This window comes from Hyperolius riggenbachi, chromosome 2 (genome assembly GCF_040937935.1).
Source record: "Hyperolius riggenbachi isolate aHypRig1 chromosome 2, aHypRig1.pri, whole genome shotgun sequence".
NCBI classification, from domain to species: domain Eukaryota; kingdom Metazoa; phylum Chordata; class Amphibia; order Anura; family Hyperoliidae; genus Hyperolius; species Hyperolius riggenbachi.
Window position 1 is genome coordinate 479,214,327 of NC_090647.1, and position 22,065 is coordinate 479,236,391.

At 45.7% G+C, this 22,065-nt stretch overlaps 1 protein-coding gene across 1 annotated transcript in view; it reads right to left on the reverse strand.

The window, feature by feature from the left end:
- Nucleotides 1–10,978: 10,978 nt before the first annotated feature.
- RILP (Rab interacting lysosomal protein) overlaps nt 10,979–22,065 on the reverse strand; it is a 109,792-nt gene continuing 98,705 nt past the window's right edge. Inside the window, exons 6-8 of the mRNA XM_068270293.1 lie at nt 19,142–19,264; nt 13,701–13,784; nt 10,979–11,493 (exon numbers count right to left, since the gene is read on the reverse strand). Of these exons, the coding sequence (XP_068126394.1) occupies nt 11,382–11,493; nt 13,701–13,784; nt 19,142–19,264 (319 nt within the window). The 3' untranslated portion in view covers nt 10,979–11,381. The remainder of the gene's footprint in view (nt 11,494–13,700; nt 13,785–19,141; nt 19,265–22,065) is intronic.

The following is a 22,065-nucleotide window of genomic DNA, read 5'->3' on the forward strand; positions in this document are numbered from 1 at the left end:
ACTTTTTATGTTTTAAAAACACCTTTCTTTTATTGGTCGGATGAAATATGCTAATTTTTTGAGATAGGAATTTTGGGTTTTCATGAGCTGTATGCCAAAATCATCAATATTAAAACAATAAAAGGCTTGAACTACTTCAGTTGTGTGTATTTGAATCTAAAATATATGAAAGTCTAATGTTTATCAGTACATTACAGAAAATAATGAACTTTATCACAATATGCTAATTTTTTGAGAAGATCCTGTATACAGTACCAGATCAGAATGGGGCGATGTGAAAAAAACAATTCTTAAAGATGGCAGGAATGCCAAAAGTAATGAATGCTCTAGACTGCACTCATGTGCCATTAATTCCACCAAAAAAAGCAAAGAGGTAGTGTACAGAAACCGTAAGCATTTTCACTCCAGTAATCTGCAAATCCTGTGGAATGCTGACATGATCACCACAAGTGTGGTGAGTGGATTGCTGCAGCCCATATATGGTGGATTTCCTCCCAGCAGCCATTACACAAGGTTTCTCCTTCCCTTGACCTCTCTTCTAGAACTCCAGACTGCGAGTGGCAGGAAAAGCAGGTCACGTGTTGTCTAAAAGGGACTCCGAGCTCTAATTATAATCAAAATCTGAACTTACCTGGGGCTTTCTCCAGCCCACCATAGGTCGGGAGGTCCCTCGACGTCCATCTGGCTCTTCTCCCAGGGCCTGGTCAGAAATTGCTCCCCGGCGGCTCCGGGCCCGAGTGTCGGGCTCCTCTTCCTGAAAGGTGACGTCAGTCGTCACCATGCTGGCCGACTCGCATCATCACGGCAGCCGGCGTGACAGTACTGCGCATACGCGGTTTAATCGTGCATGCGCCGTACTGTCACGCCGGCCGCCGTGATGACGTCAGCTTTCAGGAAGAGGAGCCCGACACTCGGGCTCAGTGCCGCCGGGGAGCCATTGCTGACCAGGTCCTGGGAAAAGAGCCAGATGGATGTCTGTTTAGGAGTTGGAAATTTCCTGCTGATAATCATTGACACTTACCATGTTTACTGCACTTTTTCTTATGTTCTGCCTGTCTGCAAACATCTACAAGTTGCATTGCAATATGCATCCTCCCAGTGTACCTCACTCCATATTCATTTCATCTGCTCTGCTTTGCTCACCTTACTCAGCTTTTCATGAACTGTTAGCTCTCCTGAAATCTCTCTCTCCCTCCAGCAGCTCAAAAACCTCACAAACATTTAAATCCCATTCACATTTGCTTACTCTCTCCCTCCTACTCTTACTTGCTGCTGGTGATATATCGCCTAACCCTGGGCCACAGCCTGCTGCCAGACAAGCATCCCCTGCTGACCCGCTTCACAGCTCTCTGTCCACAAATAACTTCAACACCCATCCTCGCCCCAACCTCATTTCCATCCATCCCACTCACAAGCACATGCTCCCCCTACCCTGCGGTCTCTGGAATGCCAGATCCGTCCGCAATAAACTTACAGAGGTCCACAACCTCTTCCTCTCCAAATCCCTCACCATCCTCGCACTCACTGAGACATGGCTCACCCCCTCTGACTCTGCCGCAGAGGCTGCCCTCTCATACGGGGGGCTTCACCTCAGTCACACCCCCAGACCAGACAACAGGACCGGGGGAGGGGTGGGTCTGCTCCTCTCCCCATCCTGCACATTCCGTGTCCTCACTCCACCTTCCTCCCTACAATTCACATCATTTGAGGCCCACACTATCCGCCTCTACAATCCCCTCCCAGCCATTGTTGCAGTCTTATACCGCCCTCCGGGCTCCACACGACAATTTCTCGACAACCTTGCCTCCTGGCTCCTACACATCCTCTCCTCTGACCTCCCCACCATCATCCTCTGGGATTTCAATATACCCATCAATGAACCCAAGAACTCTGTTGCGACCCGGCTACTCACCATAGCCAACTCCCATGGCCTAGTACAACACACCAACGCCCCCACTCACACTGCACGTCACACTCTCGACCTTATATTCACTAAATCCACCACCATTGCAGACCTCGACATCGCACCATTTCCACCCTCAGACCATTACCTTCTCGCCTTCAACCTCCTCACGGAAGGCACCTCCAAACTACCCGCCCACCCACCTGGTCGATGGCAGCGAGACCTACGCAAGCTCAACCCTGGCGTCCTTGCTGACTCCCTCCATGGCCTATCCTCCACTCTCCCCACCCTAACCTGTCCTAATCTTGCTGCAGCTCAGTATCACCAAATTCTCTCATCAGCCCTAGAGAAAGCTGCTCCACCAATATTCCGCCGCAACCGACCCCCTAACCGCCAGCCCTGGCGCACTACCCATACTCGCAACCTCCAGAGGGAAACACGCGCCACTGAACGAAAATGGCGGAAAACTCGACTAAACCAGGATTTCCTACAGTACAAGACTAACCTGCAGCAGTTCCACACTGCCCTTGCTCATGCGAAGCAGGAATACTTTACCAAGCTCATCGGAGCACAAGCTTCCAATCCCCGGCGTCTTTTTAGCACCTTCAACTCCCTGCTTAAACCCACCCCCCCACCTTCTGTTTCCTCCCTCTCTGCCACAGATTTAGCCACCCACTTCACCAACAAAATAGTCTCCATCCGTCAGGAAATATCCAATCTTCAATCTTCACCTCCCACCTGCTCACAACCTACTCCTTCTCCACCCTATCCTCCCCTCACCTCCTTCACTCCTACTACCACTGAGGAGGTCAACCACCTACTGCAGACTTCCCATACCACTACCTCCCCCCTTGACCCTATCCCTTCTGATCTACTTCAGCCTCACTTCACGGATCTGGCCCCAGTCCTCACTACCATGTTTAACCTCTCCCTATCCACAGGCACCTTCCCCTCAGACTTCAAGCAGGCCGCTGTACTGCCTCTGCTCAAGAGACCCTCCCTCGACCCCTCGCTACCCTCCAACTACCGCCCGATCTCCCTCCTCCCCTTCGCCTCAAAACTCCTTGAGCGTCTGGTTCACAAACGCCTGACCCAGTACCGCAATGCCAACTCACTACTAGACCCACTGCAATCTGGATTTCGGCCTGCCCACTCAACCGAAACGGCTCTCACCAAAGTGGTCAATGACCTTGCCTTAGCTAAAGCTGAAGGTAAATACACCATTCTCCTCCTCCTTGACCTTTCAGCAGCTTTTGATACAGTAGATCATCCCCTACTCCTCCAGTCCCTCCAATCCATGGGCATTCACGATCTCGCCCTGACCTGGCTTTCATCCTACCTCTCCAACCGCTCCTTCACGACCTCCTTCAATGAGTCCTCGTCCACCCCCAACCACCTCTCAGTGGGAGTCCCCCAAGGCTCGGTCCTTGGCCCCCTACTGTTCTCCCTATACACATCCTCCATTGGCAAGGTTATCTCCTCCATGGGTTTTAACTATCATCTGTATGCAGATGACACCCAAATCTATCTCCACACCCCTGACATATCCACCACTACCATGGACAAGGTCTCCTCCTGCCTATCTGCCATTTCCTCCTGGATGTCCGCTAGGTTCCTAAAACTAAATCTAGACAAAACGGAATTTATGATCTTCCCACCCCGGTCATCCCTGGACCTCCCAGATGTGCAGGTCACTGTTAACCACACTACTATTCACCCTACCTCTCAAGCCCGCTGTCTGGGTGTCACCCTGGACTCCGCACTCTCCTTCACTCCCCACATCCAAAACCTCACAAAGTCCTGCAACTTCCACCTTCGTAACATCTGTAAGATACGCCCTTTCCTGACCCCTGCCACCACCAAACTCCTCATCCATGCCCTCATAATTTCCCGCCTCGACTACTGCAATGCCCTTCTGTCTGGACTCCCTAAGACCCGAATAGCCCCACTGCAGTCCATCATAAATGCGGCTGCCAGAATTATCCACTCCTCCCATCGCTCCACCAGGGCGGCTCCCCTCCGTGAATCCCTCCACTGGCTTCCTATCCAGTCCAGAATCAGATTCAAGATATTGTGTCTGACCTACAAATCCATCCACAAAACCTGTCCAACCTACATTTCTGATCTTACTCAGAGATACACACCAAGCCGCTCACTCCGCTCCTCCAATGAACTTCGCCTGACCGTCCCCCGCATCACCCAGTCCCATGCACGCCTCCAAGACTTCTCAAGAGCCGCTCCGACACTATGGAACTCCCTACCTCCACCCATTAGGGCAGCCCCCTCCTTCAACACCTTCAAGAAGGCCCTCAAAACTCACCTTTTCACTCTTGCCTACCACCCCTCACAATTGCTCTAAACCCACAGCCGAACTCTGGTCCCCTACCTCTCGTGTCCCTACCTCTCCCTCTAGATTGTAAGCCTTTGGGCAGGGTCCTCACTCCTTTTGTGTCCTACCTGATCATGCACCTCTATTACTGTGCACCCATGCTATGCATTTGAGTGAACCTAACTTGCCTAACTCCATGCTCCCATCCAGTGACTGACTAAGCATTACCTTGTACTCATACTGTGCTGTGTGATCTGGTTTTCTTGTATTCCTGTATTGTCATATTGCTGTTTGTCACCCCTAAATATTGTCTGTAACCTAAATTAATGTCCAGCGCTGCGTAATATGTTGGCGCTTTATAAATACAACAAATAAATAAATAAATGTCGAGGGACCTCCCGACCTACAGTGGGCTGGAGAAAGTCCCAGGTAAGTTCAGATTTTGATTTTAATTAGAGCTCCGAGTCCCTTTAAGCCAGCCTTATTTATCCATAACGCCACACGTTCCGCCCGTCTGATTGTTATTTATAAGTGTGAGGTATTTTACCAAAGTGTTATGAAAGGCATAACGCACTGATACCTAACAGTTACCTAAGGCTTTCGGAAAAATAGCTCATGCGGCTGTGAAGTGATACAATTTTGATGAAGGCTTCAAAAGAGCTGTAAACTTCTCATGAGGTAATTAACACGCACGCATTTATCCAACACATGTTGATTAACTGAGGCCATAGATTTTAATACAAAGCGTTGGAATAATGTGATCAGTTACAACGGTGAACAGGTCCATAGAATTACATGGGCAGGCACGTGCAGAAGGGGGGGGCTCTGGGTGCCCAGGCACCCCCTTCTTTTTAATTAGCAATTAAGAGGCCCCTTTAGCTGTGGGAAGCCCCACCCAAAAATCACAGGAAGCCCCACCCACTAATCACAGGAAGCCCCCGAGAAGCTCAGCAAGTTCCAAGGGCAATGGCTTAGTCATTTCAGCCTGCCCTATCACTCAAAATCTCTGCCTCCAAGTCGTCGTCCCCCCCCTCTTCCCCAGCTGCGTGAGGGAGGTTCTGGGAAGACACCAGTGGTGTCCTGCTCTGTTCACAGGGCCTCCATGATAACCACATGGCCCCCTCCACATGCTGTGCAACTCCACCCCTGGTGCAAGTAGCTCCGCCCATCTAAGGAACATGCCTGTGTGCTGGTTTCTCCCCTGCCTTTCCACAGCATTGGCCAGCATAGCGCAGCTCAGTGAAAGAGGAGGAAGATGTGCCAGTCTGCCAGATACCTGCTCCAGAAAGGCTCTGCCCCAACAGAGGAACAGAGGGAAACTTTTGGTGAGACACTCTCCTCCTGTTCTCCATCTATTGCTATAGTTTACAGTAACCCTAATAATGCTCATTATCTCACTTCACTCCCACCAAACCCCTATAAAGACCCTCTCACCATCTGTCCTCCCACCTACCCCCAGCACCCTCAGTATGCCCTTCTGTCCTCCCAGCTACACCTCAGCACCCTCAGTATGCCCACCTGTCCTCCCAGCTACACCCCAGCACCCTCAGTATGCCCATCTGTCATCCCAGCACCCTCAGTATGCCCACCTGTCCTCCCAGCTACACCCCAGCACCCTCAGTATGCCCATCTGTCATCCCAGCACCCTCAGTATGCTCATCTGTCCTCCCAGCTACACCCTCAATATGCCCTTCTGTCTCTCACCTACCCTCCAGCATCCTCAGTATGCCCTTCTGTCCCCCCACCTACACATCAGCACCCTCAGTATGCCCTTCTGTCCTCCCACCTAAATCCTCAATATGCTCTTCTGTCTCCTACCTACCCTCCAGAACCCTCAGTATGCCATTCTGTCCTCCCAGCTACAACCCAGCACCCTCAGTATGCCCTTCTGTCCTCCCAGCTACACCCCAGCACCCTCAGTATGCCCTTCTGTCCTCCCACCTACATCCCAGAACTCTCAGTATGCACTTCCGTCTCCAGCACCCAGCATTTAGATTCTCCCACCCCAACCAGCACCTAGATGCTACCTCCCACCTACTCAACCCCCCAGCCAGCATCCAGATGCTACCTCCCATTCACTCACCCCCCTCCCCCAGCCAGCACCCAGATGCTGCCTCCCCTCCACTCCCACTCCCCCCCCCCCCAAGCCAGCACCCAGATCCTACCATTCACTAACCCATACACCCCCCCCCCTACCAGCCAGCACCTTAATGCCTCGCTAGCACCCGCCCAGTGCCTACTCCAGCCAGTGCCGTGCACCTAGATGCTCCCACCTACCACCTTGATTCTCTCTCTCCCTACCCCACCAGCACTGGTGGGGGGCAGTTGATAGTGGGCTTCGAGAGGCAGAATACCACAAGTGGGCACTCGTTGATTGCCTGATACCATCTCAGGGGGGGTTCCCTTTTTAGAATTTGAGCACCCCCCTCTTGACGATCCTCTGCACGGCCCTATATATATGGGCAGTGAGTTAACAAGCTTAATTATTCTGCAACGCAACTGACCACTGTGAACAGGGCCTTAAAGGGAAGGTCCAAGCACAAAAATAAAAAACCCACTTACCTGGGGCATCCTCCAGCCCCCTGTATCTGTCCTGTGGCCCCCAGTCCCTCCGATGCAGACCTAGCCAGGTTGGCATCTGCTTGCACTTCACAATGTGGCTCACTGAGTCGCACCGACGTCATCTGGACTGTACTGCGCAGGAGCAGTACTGTGCCTGCGCAGTAGTATGAAGTCAGTGCGACTGAGAGCCGCTTGCGCAGAGGCAGTGGGCATCTTGCGACGGAAGGGACCCCGGGCCACCGGCAGGGAGTGGAGCTGCGGTGAGGGCACAGGCGCTCGGATGTGTCCTTTAAACTCATACATTTTTCTAATACAAATGCATTCCCGGTATCTGTCGCCTCCTTGGATATTGAGAAGGCATTTCATACCCTGCAATATGCTAGAAACTTTACAACTGTTTGGAATTCATTTTAATAAATTGAGAATAGCCAATGTGTTCAAATTATCAGGGATCTATATTCAATGCCTGTAGTTTATATAAAACAGCCTCTCATTTCCCATCACTAGAGGTACAAGGCAGTCCTGTCCCTAGCAATTTTTGCTCTAGCTATGCATAGATCCTTTAGCCGATGAAAGTTGGTCACAGAACCTACAAAAAACAGCACTGTTTGTGGACAATATTATACTTGCGTTATCTGACCCCGCAGTGTCTTTACCAAATGTCCTTGATCTTATGAATCTCTTCTCTACCATTTCAGGCCTTACCCTCAATATCAACAATGTTCTTACATATGCATGCAGCTCAGGGCCCTTGGCTCCGTGTACACTGTAAAAGGCCGTCCACTAATTTGGGTGCCTGGTTAAGCCACCAATAGAAAAATCAGTAATACTGTATTACCGGTATTCTACTACTGAATACTATTAGTTATCTCACTAATATTATAAATGGGAAAGTTTGGAGGTTTGTTAATCACACAAAAATGGCAGAACAAATGAAATTTGGCACACACATACCGTAGTACATTACCTGAAACTTATAGAATACTTTTTATCCCCATAACCAAAAAGTGGGCGGAGTCCAATACAAATTTCACTGGGAAAATGTAATCTGCAGCCATTCTTACACTGCTAATGGCAGGGTTCTCAAACTTTGCATAGTTGGTCACTGGGTGACTGGGATACATATTCAGAAAAGTGAGTGGAGCCTACAAAAGCCAATCAAAATTCACCTATTGAGTTTCAAGGGGGATATTTAATTGCTGCCATTCTTGCACTGTTAATGGCACAAACCTCAAACCTGGTAGTTTGTCATTGTGTGACCAGGGTTTAAATTCAGAAAAGGGGGTGGAGCCACAGCCAATCAGATTTAATTTCAATGCAAATTATTGATTCCAAAGACCGTAAAGCTCACAAACTTGGTCATTGAATAATTGAGTGTTAGGGTTAGAAAAAGTGGGCAGCGCCAACACCAGCCAACTACATACTCGGGCAACACCGGGTAATCAGCTAGTAGTAGAATATTGGTAATCACTTTACCTAACCTTCCTACCTTATTTTATCAGTGTTTGTCCAGTGTAAGATCTTTCCTCTCCCCGATTTACATTCTGAAATGTATCACTGGTGGTGATATCTTTACTTCTGCCAGGTGATCTGTACGGAATGTTTGTTACTGAGAGTTCTATGCACAGAGGGGAGATATTACTTGCTTGGCAGTTGGAAAAAGCCATTATTACCCATAATGCCATGAGGTTCACAGACCGCAAACTATCAGGACCATGGTCATGATATAGTACTGTGGGAGGGGTTTCATCACAATATCAGCCATACATGGGCAGCATGGTGGTGTAGTGGTTAGCACCTTTGCCTTGCAGCGCTGGGTCCCCAGCTTGAATCCCAGCAAGCTCAACATTTGCAAGTGGTTTGTATGTTCTCCCTGTGTCTGCGTGGATTTCCTCCGGGTACTATGGTTTCCTCTCACATGCCAAAAACATACAGATAAGTTTATTAGCTTCCCCCTAAATTGGCCCTATACTATGATAAATGCACTACACCATACATAGACATAGGACTATGGTAGGGACTAGATTGTGAGCCCCTGAGGAACAGTTCAAGACAATATACTCTGTACAGCGCTGCATATGTCGGCACCATATAAATACTTAAAATAAATAAATACACAACTCCCTGACGATCTATTACAAAAAAAGGTAAAGATTTCTTGTGGGGTGTTCAATCCTTGGTTAAAGTTCCTCTTTAAAAAGCAGGTAGCAATTAAAAAGGAACTTTAACCAAGGATTTAACTTTATCCCAAATCAGTAGCTAATAACCCCTATACCATGAGATATTTTTACTTTTTTTGTCTAATAGATCATCAGTGGGGTCTCTGTGGCTGAAATTGTGGTGAAACCCCTCCCAGTGTAATGTCATGACAGTTTCCTAGTTTCCTGACTGTGAACCTTGTTGAATTATGGGAAATAACAGTTTTCAGCTGCCAAGCATCCAGTATCTCCCTCTGTGCATATGTGTATCTATTAAAAAAAAAAAAAAAAAAAACACCTTTTAGCCAATCACATTGTTAGTGGGTGTGTTCAGTTGTTTTGCAGAGAGCCTAATGGTGCCCATACATGGTACAATATTTTCATTTTCCTAAATTAGATAATTTTGTTCGGTTACTCAGATCGAATATAAAGATTTTTTCAACATGTCCGATTGGATATTGAAAAAACTGGAGTTTTTCTTGATCGAAAAAAAGATTTTCGACTTTCACTTGATCATTTTGGTCGAATAACTGGGAAAAATCAAATGTTTTTATTGTACTGTGTATGGGCACCATTAACGAGACTCATGGATGGAAAAATAGTAAGAATCGATACTTACCCGGGGCTTCCTCCAGCCCCATAAACATGTGCGAGTCCCTCGCTGTCCTGCCACGGTCTGCCATTTAGCCGCGATCAGCCCCGGTACCAGGTTCAGTCTGGGTCTTCTGCGCATGCACAGTAGTCCCGAACTGATGCGACTGAGCCCGTTACCGGGGCTGATTGTGACGTTAGAGCATGGGGGGACGGCGAGGGACTCGGATGTCTTTATGGGGCTGGAGGAAGTCCCGGGTTAAGCCCCCGTACACACATTCAAAGGCTGCCTTTTATGCTTTCACATCTTTTGTTGTGAAACAAGTTGAAACACCTAAAAAAAGTATTTTGCCATTGTTCAAAGAGCTGATAAGACTGATAAGAAGTCAATCCAACAGTTGGATTGTCTTCTTATCAGCTCTTTGAACAATGGCAAAAGCCTTTTTTTCAGGTGTTTCAACCTGTTTCACAACAAAAGTTGTGAAAGCATAAAAGACCACTATTGAGCGTGTGTATGGGGCTTAAGTTTGATTCTTTTAATTTTTTTTCATCTCTGAATCTCTAAAGAAAACCTGAACTGAAAATTAAAAGTCAAAACAAACATACAGACGTCATACCAACCTCCCGTGTAGTCTACTCCTCAATCTCCTTTCTTGTGTCCTATTTTGTCCACTGTAATAAAGGGAATTCACCATCCTCCATTTTGAAAATGGCCATTACCCCATAACCGTTTTCTGGTCAGCACACTGTTAAACTGTAGCATTGCCCACTTGAGCCATAGGGATACATGGCACATCAGTTGTCCTCTCAGCCATAACTGACAGCAACTGATATATTTCAGTTCTGACAAAATGTTGTCAGAACTGGAAAGGATAGTCAGAAAAAAAATGGTGAGCTTCTGAGAGGAACTGATGGCGAGGTAACGATGTAATGTTAATTTGAAGTTACCTCATGTGTTTATTTTAAATATTGTTTCTCAGTTCAGGTTCCCTTTAAGGTTCATACACGCCTACCAACAATCTGTCCAACTATCTTCCAAACTTGTCTGTTGGTAGATAAGGTGGGCGTGTGTACGTCTGACAAACAACCAGATGACCAACTGATTACAGGTTGTTTGTCAGATCAAACCAGAGGATCAATCTGACCAACTATCATGCAGGTTGGAACGTGTGTACAGATCTTTTGCACAACTATTGTTTTTGAATGCAGACATGTTGTGCAGTTTGTCATTTAGCTTGCATGCATAGTGTTTCAGTGAGTTGGTCGTTTAGTTGGTTGGTGTGAGTACGTACTTGTCAGGTAAACAGCTTGTATAACCATACATGTTGTTGGTTGTGCATTAAGTTGGACGTGTGTATGAGCCATTAGAGAAACAAGGTATTCAATAAAAAAAACTCCAATTAACAAACTGGACATCTCCAGAGCATTTATTTCAGTTGTCAAAATTAAAAACACAAAATATACATAAGGTTCTCTATGTATAATATTATACACACTATACACTTGCAAAAATACTCTATATAAACTGTACATACTGTATATGCATCTGATTTTTAAAAATCACTCAATATAGAATTATAAAATAAATTTCACATAGAAATAGTTAGAAGAATAGTGTCCTTCTCATTATATGAGAAAATCAATATACACACATACAGAAAGTGTCACCCTCTGTGTCACACAACACGCAGGACTGCACTGTCACTGACACTTATAACATGGATGCAGTCGTCAGATCAGTGACTGTCACTGCTCGGCCATTAGTGACATATTCTTAGTGAATGGAGAATGCAGACCTTCAGGCATCTCCGCTCTCTGACTCCTCCTTCTGTATCACGCTGATCTCTTTGGAGTTAATGATTTCCCAAGGTCCCGGTTCTGTTGTCTGTTTGCCGTACCACGTGCCAAACCTGAGAAAACAACACATTGCAAAATCAGCCAGTGTGGCCTTCCAGGTCAGGTCAGCTTCTATCTGATGTACAACAAACACCGCTCAATACAGACAGCAGTGTGACAACATACGGATGTCTCTTGTGTAAATAGCAAGAGGTTTCTAAACCGAGCACCACCGCCTGTACTGGGCTGTGTGTATTCACCACATCTCTTCCATTCCTACACATTAGTATAAGGGTCCGGTTCACAGGGGCGCTCAGGGATGGCGCACTTAGCCCTTGCTAAACAGTTCTCCCCAAACGAGAAGAAAAGCGTTTGGCATTGGTTCACATTGTCCAGTAAACACGACACTATCTGACCCCCAGAGGGACACAAAGTGCTGCGCTTAGCCAATTTTTCAGGACGAAACAAGACGCCAGGAGATGATGGGATCGAGTGTAGCGCTTGCACGTACAGGAAAAGCCTGTACCAACGTTTAGAAATCGATGTTCATTCATTTGAATGGACAAGGCTTGAGCAACGAAGGCCAAGTGCCACCATTAATGCTGGTTCAATGTCCTAAGTGAGTATTCTTCCTTAATAGGTTTGGACAAATATAAAGGTCATAGTGAACAAGAACTCAGTGCCAGCTTCCACCCTTAGTTACATAGTTATTTTGGTTGAAAAAAGACATACGACCATCGAGTTCAACCAGTACAAAGTACTGCAAAGCCTGCATTGCAATGACAAACCTGAAATGGTTTGCAGCAGAAGGAGAAGAAAGCTGGGCACCGCTTGGTAAAAGCTCTTTATTGTGGCTGGGTTAAAGAGACTAACAACATTTTCAGCCTTATTTCTTCTATCCTATAAGTTCCTGTACCTGTTCTAATGTGGTCTGCATTACTGCAGCCTTTTCTAGTTGCACTGTCTCTGTAATAGATCTAATTTTCTTTTCTTTGTCAAGCTTTGTCGACAGAGAGGAATGGGCTGCCTGTGTTGTAATGATGTAATGAATACAAGTTATGCACGCCCCCTGCAGGCTCTGTGTGCTTTGTTTACGCCTCACAGACAGGGGCGGGGAGCTGCCTGTCACATGCTGAGAAACTGAGAATCCCAGACTGGAGTGCAGATGAATCACTATGTAATAAAAACTTGTAATATACTGTAACATGATAGAAAAAAAAAAGCATGAATCATGGAGGAGGAGGTGTGATGGTGTGAGGGTTTGAAGGCATACTGAACCAACATGGCTACCACAGCATCTTGCAGCGGCATGCGATTCCATCCGGTCTGCGTTTAGTTGGACCATCATTTATTTTTCAACAGGCCAATGACCCCAAACACACCTCCAGGCTGTGTAAGGGCTATTTGACCAGGAAGGAGAGTGGTGGGGTGCTGCGCCAGATGACCTAGCCTCCACAGTCACCAGACCTGGACCCAATCGAGATGATTTTGGGTGAGCAGGACCCCAGAGTGAAGGCAAAAGGGCCAAAGGGCCAACAATTGCTAAGCATCTCTGGGAACGCCTTCAAGACTGTTGGAGGACCATTTCAGGTAACGAACGGCAAAGATGGGTATGTTTTTTTTATTGTACAAATCGGACAGTACAGATTCTCTTTAAAGTGGCATACAGCAGTGAGGGAAAGGCCTGAGAGCTGTTTTGCAAGGATAAATTATTGCCTTTGACGAAGCAAGGCTAGTCCTTGTGAAAGCGGTCAGGCCTCCCCTCCTGCTGTATGCCACTTTAACCCAGCCACAATAAAAGGCTTTCACCAAGCAGTGCCCGTCTCTTCTCCTACTGCTACAACTGAATGCTGCTGAACAGGAGCACGCTTGAGGTGAGCCCATCTGAAGATTATCCATCCCTGCTGCATACTGGGCCAGGACACTTTTTTCTACTGTTTTTTCATGAAACTATTTAAATTGTTCATGGCAAGAGTTTTATGTATCAATGTAGGTTTGCCTCTGATGAAGCAGTCTTTGGAAAAACGTGAAACGTGCATCAGGCTTATTCATTGCCACAAATCAAGTCATGATTCAAGGTACTTTTACTTTACAGATCTCCTTGGCCATTTTTCTGTCAGCATGGTGACTTTTTATTTGTATGCTATGGCAGGGGGCGGATCTTCCACATGTTTATTATCTCGGTTGTGTTTTTAGAAATCTGAGTGATTACTGCCAATAGTACACTGCACATCATACCTAATCTCTGCAGCACTTTTCTTTATTGCCAAATGATACTTACAAACTCTTGATTTGTGAATCGGGTGGCTTTGAATCCACGCAGTCCGTGGCTGTGGTCTGAGTCCATGTACTGTCATCATCATCACTGCAGAAACAAGACTGGCCATCAGGAAACATCAACCACCAGATAACAACACAAAGTTTAGTCTGGATTGGTTTCCACAATTATATTTCAAAATCAGACTACTTTACTAATCAGAGTCAACTTATAGGACCACCTGTTGCTCATAAATGCTGCTGGAACACCAAGAATTGAGAAGTGGTTGCTGGGGAAGTAATCTGATGGAAGAATCAGGGTGTGAAGGCAGCAGATCTGGTTGGATACTGTGACAGCCAATAGTAATCTGATCTTAAAAAGGGACATTCCACTTTAGTTGAAAAAAAATGCATCACATCCAGTTCACCTCTATAAAGTATATTGCAAAGGTTAATCTTTCTCTTTGTTAGGCAAATATAGATGATGTCATTCTGCTTCTATGTTTAAAGTAATGATACTCCTCCTGAATTATGTCAGGTGAGGACAAAGCAAAAAAACTGTTTACAATGAAAATTGCAAACTACTTCACCATGACCTGAAAAAAAAAAAAAAAAATACATGAAATAAATTCAGTTACAGGTGAAACTTGAAAGATTAGAATATCGTGCAAAAGTATATTTATTTCAGTAATTCAACTTATTATATAGGATATTAGTTTCACCTTATAATAGCCAAGTGTCCCTGCGTCATCCTGTCCCTGTGTCCGTGTGTTGCACTACTGCGCATGTGCAGGACGGACAGGAGGACGGGGCCAGGGAGCCGGGCAGACAGGTGCGCACACAGCGGATGGGTGCGCGCGCACTCACATGCGGTGGTTTGAAAAGACCTAGAGGCCGTATTTAAACAGGCTTAGGAGGTCAACTAGTATGAAATAAACTTATTACGTGCAAAGCGAGATATTTTAATTCATTATTTGTTAGAATGTTGATTATGGCTTACAGATTATGAGAACCCCAAAATCAAAATCTCATACCAATATAATATTGTGTAAATGTTCAATATTCTAGGCTCAAAGTGTCAGATTCTAATCAGCTAATTAATCCAAAACACATGCAAAGTGTTCTGATTCCATTTATTAGTTTCACCTTTTACATTGAATTACTGAAAAAATAGACTTTTGCACGTTATTGTAATTTTTTGGAATTTCACCTAAATATCTATGTGATAAAGGGGTTTATTTACATAGAAGAGGGGAACTGCAGCCTAAGGGCTGGTGTACACCAAGAGCGCTTTTAAAAATGCCAGCGCTTTAAAAAGCAATTGGCTAATGTTAACAGAAATAGTTGCAGCGCTTGTAAATTATAGTATTAAAGGGCTGCACGGAGCATATGAGGTTACTCCTATCCCCACGATAAAGAAACAAAGTAAAAATGAATAAACTCCTGCGCCTTCGCAATAAAATGTTGCTTACACATTTAAAATGCATAAACTGGCATTCCATCTACTGTTAGATCTGCAGGCCTAGTTTAGAATCTGTAAAAACACACCATAACCTGTATCTAAACAACCAGAATTGGAATGTGAATTAAGTTCCCAATCCTCTTCATTCAGATAGTCCGATGGGCAGCATAGATTTGTTTGCATGCACTACAGCAATCTGTAATCCCACAAGTAATAGTCCTGTCAAAGAAAACTTCAAATGGCCTCTAAGAACCTCTTTATGGCAGTTCATAAATCTTCTAGCAATAAAATGTGTCTTACACTAATACAATCAGAGCATACAAAATTATTTAAAATGCATAAACTGACATTCAATACACTGTTAGACCTGCAGGCCTAGTTTAGTACATACCCAGTGTTCTCCCCAGGATCAATCAAGTGGGCGGGCCGCCCAGGTAAAATCAATTACCGCCCGTCTGGCTGCGTTCCCATCACCACGTGGCCGGCTATCGCACTGGGTTAAGTAGCAAAAACCAGCGCTGCTCCCGAATCTGCACAGAACAGCGCTGCAGAGTAGTCGTCATTATCCGTAGCGTAGCGTGTCCGTCCCCCTCCTGCACATACAGGCTCTTTAGCAGAGCAGCTTTCACTCACCGCTCCTCGCCGTTCCCTTGCTTTTCTGTCACCGGCTCATACGCATGATGCCCTCTAGTGGCAAGGCGCCACTGCATAGCGACATAGATGTGAGCCGGAACACCGGTGACAGGCAAAGCAGAGGAACCCGAACGGCGAGAAGCGCGAGTGAAAGCTTCTCTGCTAAAGAGCCTGTATGTGCAGGAGGGGGACGGACACGCTGCTGGTAACTACTACTCTGCCGGTGCCGGAGGATGTTTGTAAACTCGCGGGGGAGGGGCGGGGTACGAGGAGAGGGGGCAGGACATTAACACATCAGCTCACTGAGCTGAGATTCTGTCAGCACTATAAATATGGCTGGGTCACTCAGGGGTCCAGGCTGCTATTGGATCTCATGGCTGGAGCAGCAGATGAGTCAGTGGAGCTGTGAGAAGCTACATGCACAGCTTGATGATACTCCTGAAACTGACATGCTGTTGTAGCAATGTATTGAAAATAAGAAGAGGTCATCAATGCTGTGTGCATACCTGAACCACAGATATACCAATGCAGTGTTCTCCCCAGGATCAAACAGGTGGGCAGCCCTGGCAAAATCAATTACCGCCCGGCGGGCTGCGTTCCCAGCTGCCATCACCGTGTGGCCAGGTATCGTGCACGCTGCTCTCGAATCTGCACAGCTCTGTGCACGAGATCTTGCGCTTCCCGGCGAGCTCGTGCAGTCATTGGCTCAGCGGTAGTAAGAGGCGGGACCAGCGCCCAAGGCTAAGCCGACAGTCTGTAGAGGCGCGCATAGAGGCTGTCATCGTGCACGGACACTACTGTCAAGCCTGTAAGTATCCGTATCTGCCACCTACCCCCCTAATGTGCCCCCGCCCCTACACTTTACCTGTCCGTGTGCACAGCTAGCTCCGGGCTGCGTCCATCATCCATACACATGCCCCACATGGTTGCCAGCGTACACGTGGGCGCATGTGTGGGACATAATTAGTGCATATTTAAATTTTTCACACCGCCAAATTTCCCCGTGCCACCCCACCTGGCTACTTTTTCATGCCACCCGGCTGGAAAAAAATCCTGGGGAGAACACTGCATACCCCATACACTGTATCTAAACAACCAGAACGTAAATTAAGTTTCCAATCCCCTTTATTCAGATAGTCCGATGGACAGCATATATTTGTTTGCATGCACTACAGCAATCTGCAATCCCACAATAGTCCTGTCAAAGAAAACTTAAAATAGCCTCTCAGAACCTCTTAATGGCAGTGCATAAATCATCTTTTAGCGTTGGTCTTGTTATATATAGTTTTGCCGTTATTGCGGCTAGTTCAAAATCAATAAAAACTCTTGCATAAAGCAGTTCAAAATTTGCATTTTCAAAGTAGTTTTTAGAATGCAGCTCCTGATGCTCGTAACATCTACCGTTGTTTGCGGTTAATCAGAAAACCGGCACTCACGCTTCCGAGGTCGGGAGGGGAGGTGAAGGAGGCAACTCAGCCTCCGTAGATCGCACTTGCAGCCCAAGCCCCAGCCGGTGGCTCGTTCGGTGGTATAACTGCTGCGGGCTTCTTAGTGCTGGCCTGCTTATAACAAGGCTATCCCGGATACCCAGAAGAACTGGGGTGACATCACCACTGTCTAGCTAATCACCAACGTGTTTCAATAGGCACGCCTATCTTCATCAGGGCTTGTTTGCAATAAGCCAGCTTCTACTTTCATACTCCATAACTCCACCCCCTTCCCTCGCTTGCTCAACCACACGTATTATCCATCTTATGCAGTGCTGCAGTTTAGTGAAATGCAAATATTTCCACATCAAGGTTTAAACCTTTTGGGGCCAGACTGTACATAGTTTATGTAGTGTATATCAGACTCTCATTGGAACCTACAGGAAGCGGTTAGAGGCTGTTTCTGCAAATGGAGGATCTACTAAATATGGATTGCATTTCTTTTTTGTGGTGTCCAAATTTATGCACCTGCCTAATTTTGTTTAAACAATTATTGAAAACTTTCTGTAAATCCAACAGTGTGTGTGTGTGTGTGTGTGTGTGTGTGTGTGTGTGTGTGTGTGTGTGTGTGTGTGTGTGTGTGTGTGTGTGTGTGTGTGTGTGTGTGTGTGTGTGTGTGTGTGTGTGTGTGTGTGTGTGTGTGTGTGTGTGTGTGTGTGTGTGTGTGTGTGTATATTTAACTGTCCTTTTTATCATAACAACCAACAATTTATACATGAAAATAATGATGATTAACAAGATTGCCCAAACTTTCGCATCCCACTGTATTTATGTGTTCCCAATTCTAGAGAACAAGTTCCTTTTAGTTCTTCCCACGTACTGCTTTTTACACCCGCATTCAATAACTTATATCCCTCCAGTGCTTGTGCAATTCAGATTATCTAAAATATCAAACTGCTCGTGAGTGACAGTATATTCGAACTTTGTAACCGGTGCTGCATATTTTGTGTTTCTTGGCTAATGTATTTGAATGGGATGAATCACACCAAAAGGATGCAATTTTCTCCCAAACGCGGGTCCTGCAGCATTTCTGCCGATTTCTGAGGCGATTCAGCCTCAATGTTAAGTATAGGAAAGTGGAAAATCGCTCTGAAAAGCTCTAGATCAGAGCAATTTTCCAAGCGTCTTTGTCACAGAAGCTGTTCGGTTACAGCTCTACTGTAACAAAATAAATAAAAAAAAACTAAAAAAAAAAAACTCCAAAAATAGTTAGGCATGATTAAAACATCACTAGGCACATGCCTAGAAGAATCACTTCAAAAAGGGATGAGCGTTTGCGATTATGCTACAGCTTTTTGGTGTGCACTGGCCCTAAATAAACTTGAGGAGAATGACAATTTAAGACATACACAAATCATGTCAGTTAACATAACTAAATATTCTGAAGCTTCTAGGCTTCTTGTACCGAAGATGCTCTTTATGTACAATGCAACAAAAATCAACAGAGAAAATAAAGAATAGGCTTGATTTTCAACATTGCTCTAAACCAATGTAACAGTTGGTACCACAACAATCCAGCGTTTCGTGGGTGACAATCAAGGGGGCGGGGATGAGGGACTTGAAGTTTCTAGGTATGTCACCCCCTGAATCAGCTGCGGGGAGGGGGGCTGGGGAATCCTTAAAGGGTACCACTAGACTTAAGGAATGGTTGAAGGGGAAGGGGCAGTACCACTAGACTAACAAGGAAATCTACTGGGGTGGATGGGAAGGGGGCTCTAGACTACCAGGGGGAGCTGTGGGAAAGATGAGGGCCATAAGACTACCAAGGAATGCCTTGTCTTGTACAGCATGTAGATCATTGCTTTTATGACTTGTCATTAGCATATCACAGCAAAGCAGACAAGGACCAGTATAGACTTCAGTAGGACACAAACTATTGCTGACCTGCTGGTTGGCGACTCCACACTTCCCAGCATTTTGGCTTTAATTTTCTTCCTTTGTTTTCTGATGGCAGACTTCACACCAACCAAGACAATACCCGGAATCCGCTCATCATTCAGCAGCTCCCTTCAAAACAAACAGGAAAAAAAATTATGTATCAAAGTCCTCTAACAAGGGTAGTGAAACACTGGGTCACATTCATGGGCAGTAAAGTTGCCCTGTGCAAGGAGAGCAAAGCAATTGTACCGTTACCCACTCCGAGGATAGAAAGTAAGCAACGCCAGCACTAGCATTGCGCGCTACATTGTCAGCATAACTGTAAATTGCCATGCTCTCCCTGCAAATTACAACTTTACTGAATGTGTGTGAATATGGCCCTAGATATGTAACAGAATCTGTGCAGGAAAACTGATGTACACAACTGGAAATAAATGAGATCTCACACAGATCATAAGCGGCTTCAAAGCACACATGAAGAGCTGTAGTCACAGGATTCTGAGGATGGCAAGGCACTAGCAGCATCGCTGGCCACTATATTGTGCTCATGACACGGTCATTTTTATGTTCACTTTGCTGAGCCCTCTGATAACTAATGCTGGAAATACAAGATGAGTTTTTTTAGGCATATAATTTCCGACAGGTCCGATCTGATTTCGATAGTTTATCGGTTTGATTTTCTCAGACGTGAAAAGCAATCAGAAAAACGATCGGCCAGTAAATCTGCCAAAAAACCCCATCGTGTATTGCTGAGGCCATTCAGAGGCGGCCTGGTGATGCGCTGATCCCACTTTTTTTGCGCAATTCTCAATTTTACTGGTAGCGCGCCCAGGCTATGCATATGCATAGGTAGAATTTAGTTAGTGTTAGGTCCCCTCCCATGGAGGAAAGACTTCTTCGACAGTGGGAGGGACGAGTACCTAACAAATTGCAAATTGTTAGTGGAAACTAACATCCTCCAAGTGGTAGACAGGTCATGTGTATGCTCATTGTGTATTTGAATCCCATGAGTGGGGTGTGCACTTTTTTGCAGGTAAGCACTCATCTGTTTTTAAGTAGCGCTGTTCATTTCTTTGCTATGTTTGATTGATTTATTTCTGGTCAGCTGCTCCCACTTAATAGTTTTCCTTTGGTGTATATGCAGAGCCTCTGTTTGGGTTCAAGGTGCGTTTGCAGTTTCTGGGGGGGCTCAGCGCATCTCTGAGCTGAGGCCATTCAGAGGCGGCCTGGTGATGCGCTGATCCCACTTTTTTTGCGCAATTCCAAGCATAAAGCCCATACGACACAGGTGAGTAGTTAGAGAAAAAAAAAGGTGTGTAGACAGGCATGAGCACCATCTCCCCATGATGGCACAGGAGAAGAATTCCTTTGGTTTGCTTTAGGCTACGAATATCCGGAAGTTTAGATTCTCCATATTTCTCAGCAACACATTGGGGGATCTGGTGTACCTCAGCAAAGATCCATCTAGCACAGGCCTGAGCAAACTTTATGTGGCCCGGGCCACATTGCGCGGACCACATACCTGAAATTCCAGCCAATGTGCCAACGTCCTGACGTCACGCCATGTTGCCGTGGAGATGCGATGCGGGACATCAGTGAGTGAGGCGAGTTTCAAAACCTCCCACTGCCCGCTCGCAACTTGTCACGGAGGGGGAAAGGAGGAGAATCTGGTCGCCTGTCGGAGGGCCTGAGAGCAGTGCATGCTGGCCAAATCTGGCCTGTGGGCTGTAGTTTTCCCACTGCTGATCTAGCATGTGTATTAAGCTTGAAGGGACTCAGAGCTGAACAATTAAAAAGATTTTATAGATACCTGGGGCTTCCTCCAGCCCCATCTGCTCGGATCGCTCTCACACCGCTGTCCTCCGCTGCCCGCAGCTCCGGGACCCATCATTTACGTCAGTCACGGCCTACTACACAGGAGAAGTGCGCCCTCTACGTATCTCTCCAGCGGCTGCTGGTGAGATACGGAAACAGTGCACCTCTTATGTTAGACTGGCTCCGACTGACGGAAGTGCGGGGACCCGGTTCCCGCAGCTGCATGGGAGCTATCAGAGCGGATGGGGCTGGAGGAAGTCCCGGGTATGTATAAAATCTTTTTAAACCAGTTCACCCCCAAGGGTTTTTACTCTAACGGACCAGAGCAATTTTCACTTGTCAGTGCTCCTCCCTTTTATTCCCTAATAACTTTATTACTACTTATCACAAGAAAATGATCTATACCTCGTTTTTTTCACCACCAATTAGGCTTTCTGTGGGTAGTACATTTTGCTAAGATTTTTTTTTATTCTAAATGCATTTTAATGAGAAAAAAACAAAAAAATAGAAAAAAAATCATTATTTCTCAGTTTTCAGCCATTATAGTTTTAAAATTAAACATTCTCCTATGGATAAAACAAACACATTGTATTTGCCCAGTTGTCCCGATTATTAAACCATTTAAATTATGTCCCTATCACAATGTATGGCGACAGTATATTATTTTGAAATATAGGTGTTATTTTTCTGTTCTGTTTTTTTTTTGTTCTGGCCATAATTACAAGCCCCAATGTAATAAATTAAAATTAATTTTCCCCCATAAAATATAGATTAAAAAAAGCTGAGTCCCTAAGGCAAGTATTTATTTATTTATTTTAAGCTGATTTTTTTTTTACAAGTGTTTTCTTTTGGAGGGGGGAGTGTTGAAAGTGGAATTTTATTAATTTTATTACTCATGTGTATGTACTTGTAAATGTATGTATTTTGTACGTGTCATATACTTTTTGGCCACAAGATGGCGCTAGTGAACACTCGTTATAGTAAGTGTTCACTTTTTTTTTTTTTTTTTACACTTTATTTAATTGTTACATTTCCTGTTTTTGTGAATGGACGTAGCCGCTGTTCGCGGTCACGTCCATTCACTCCAGGCACTGCGATTGGGTAGAGGACCGTTT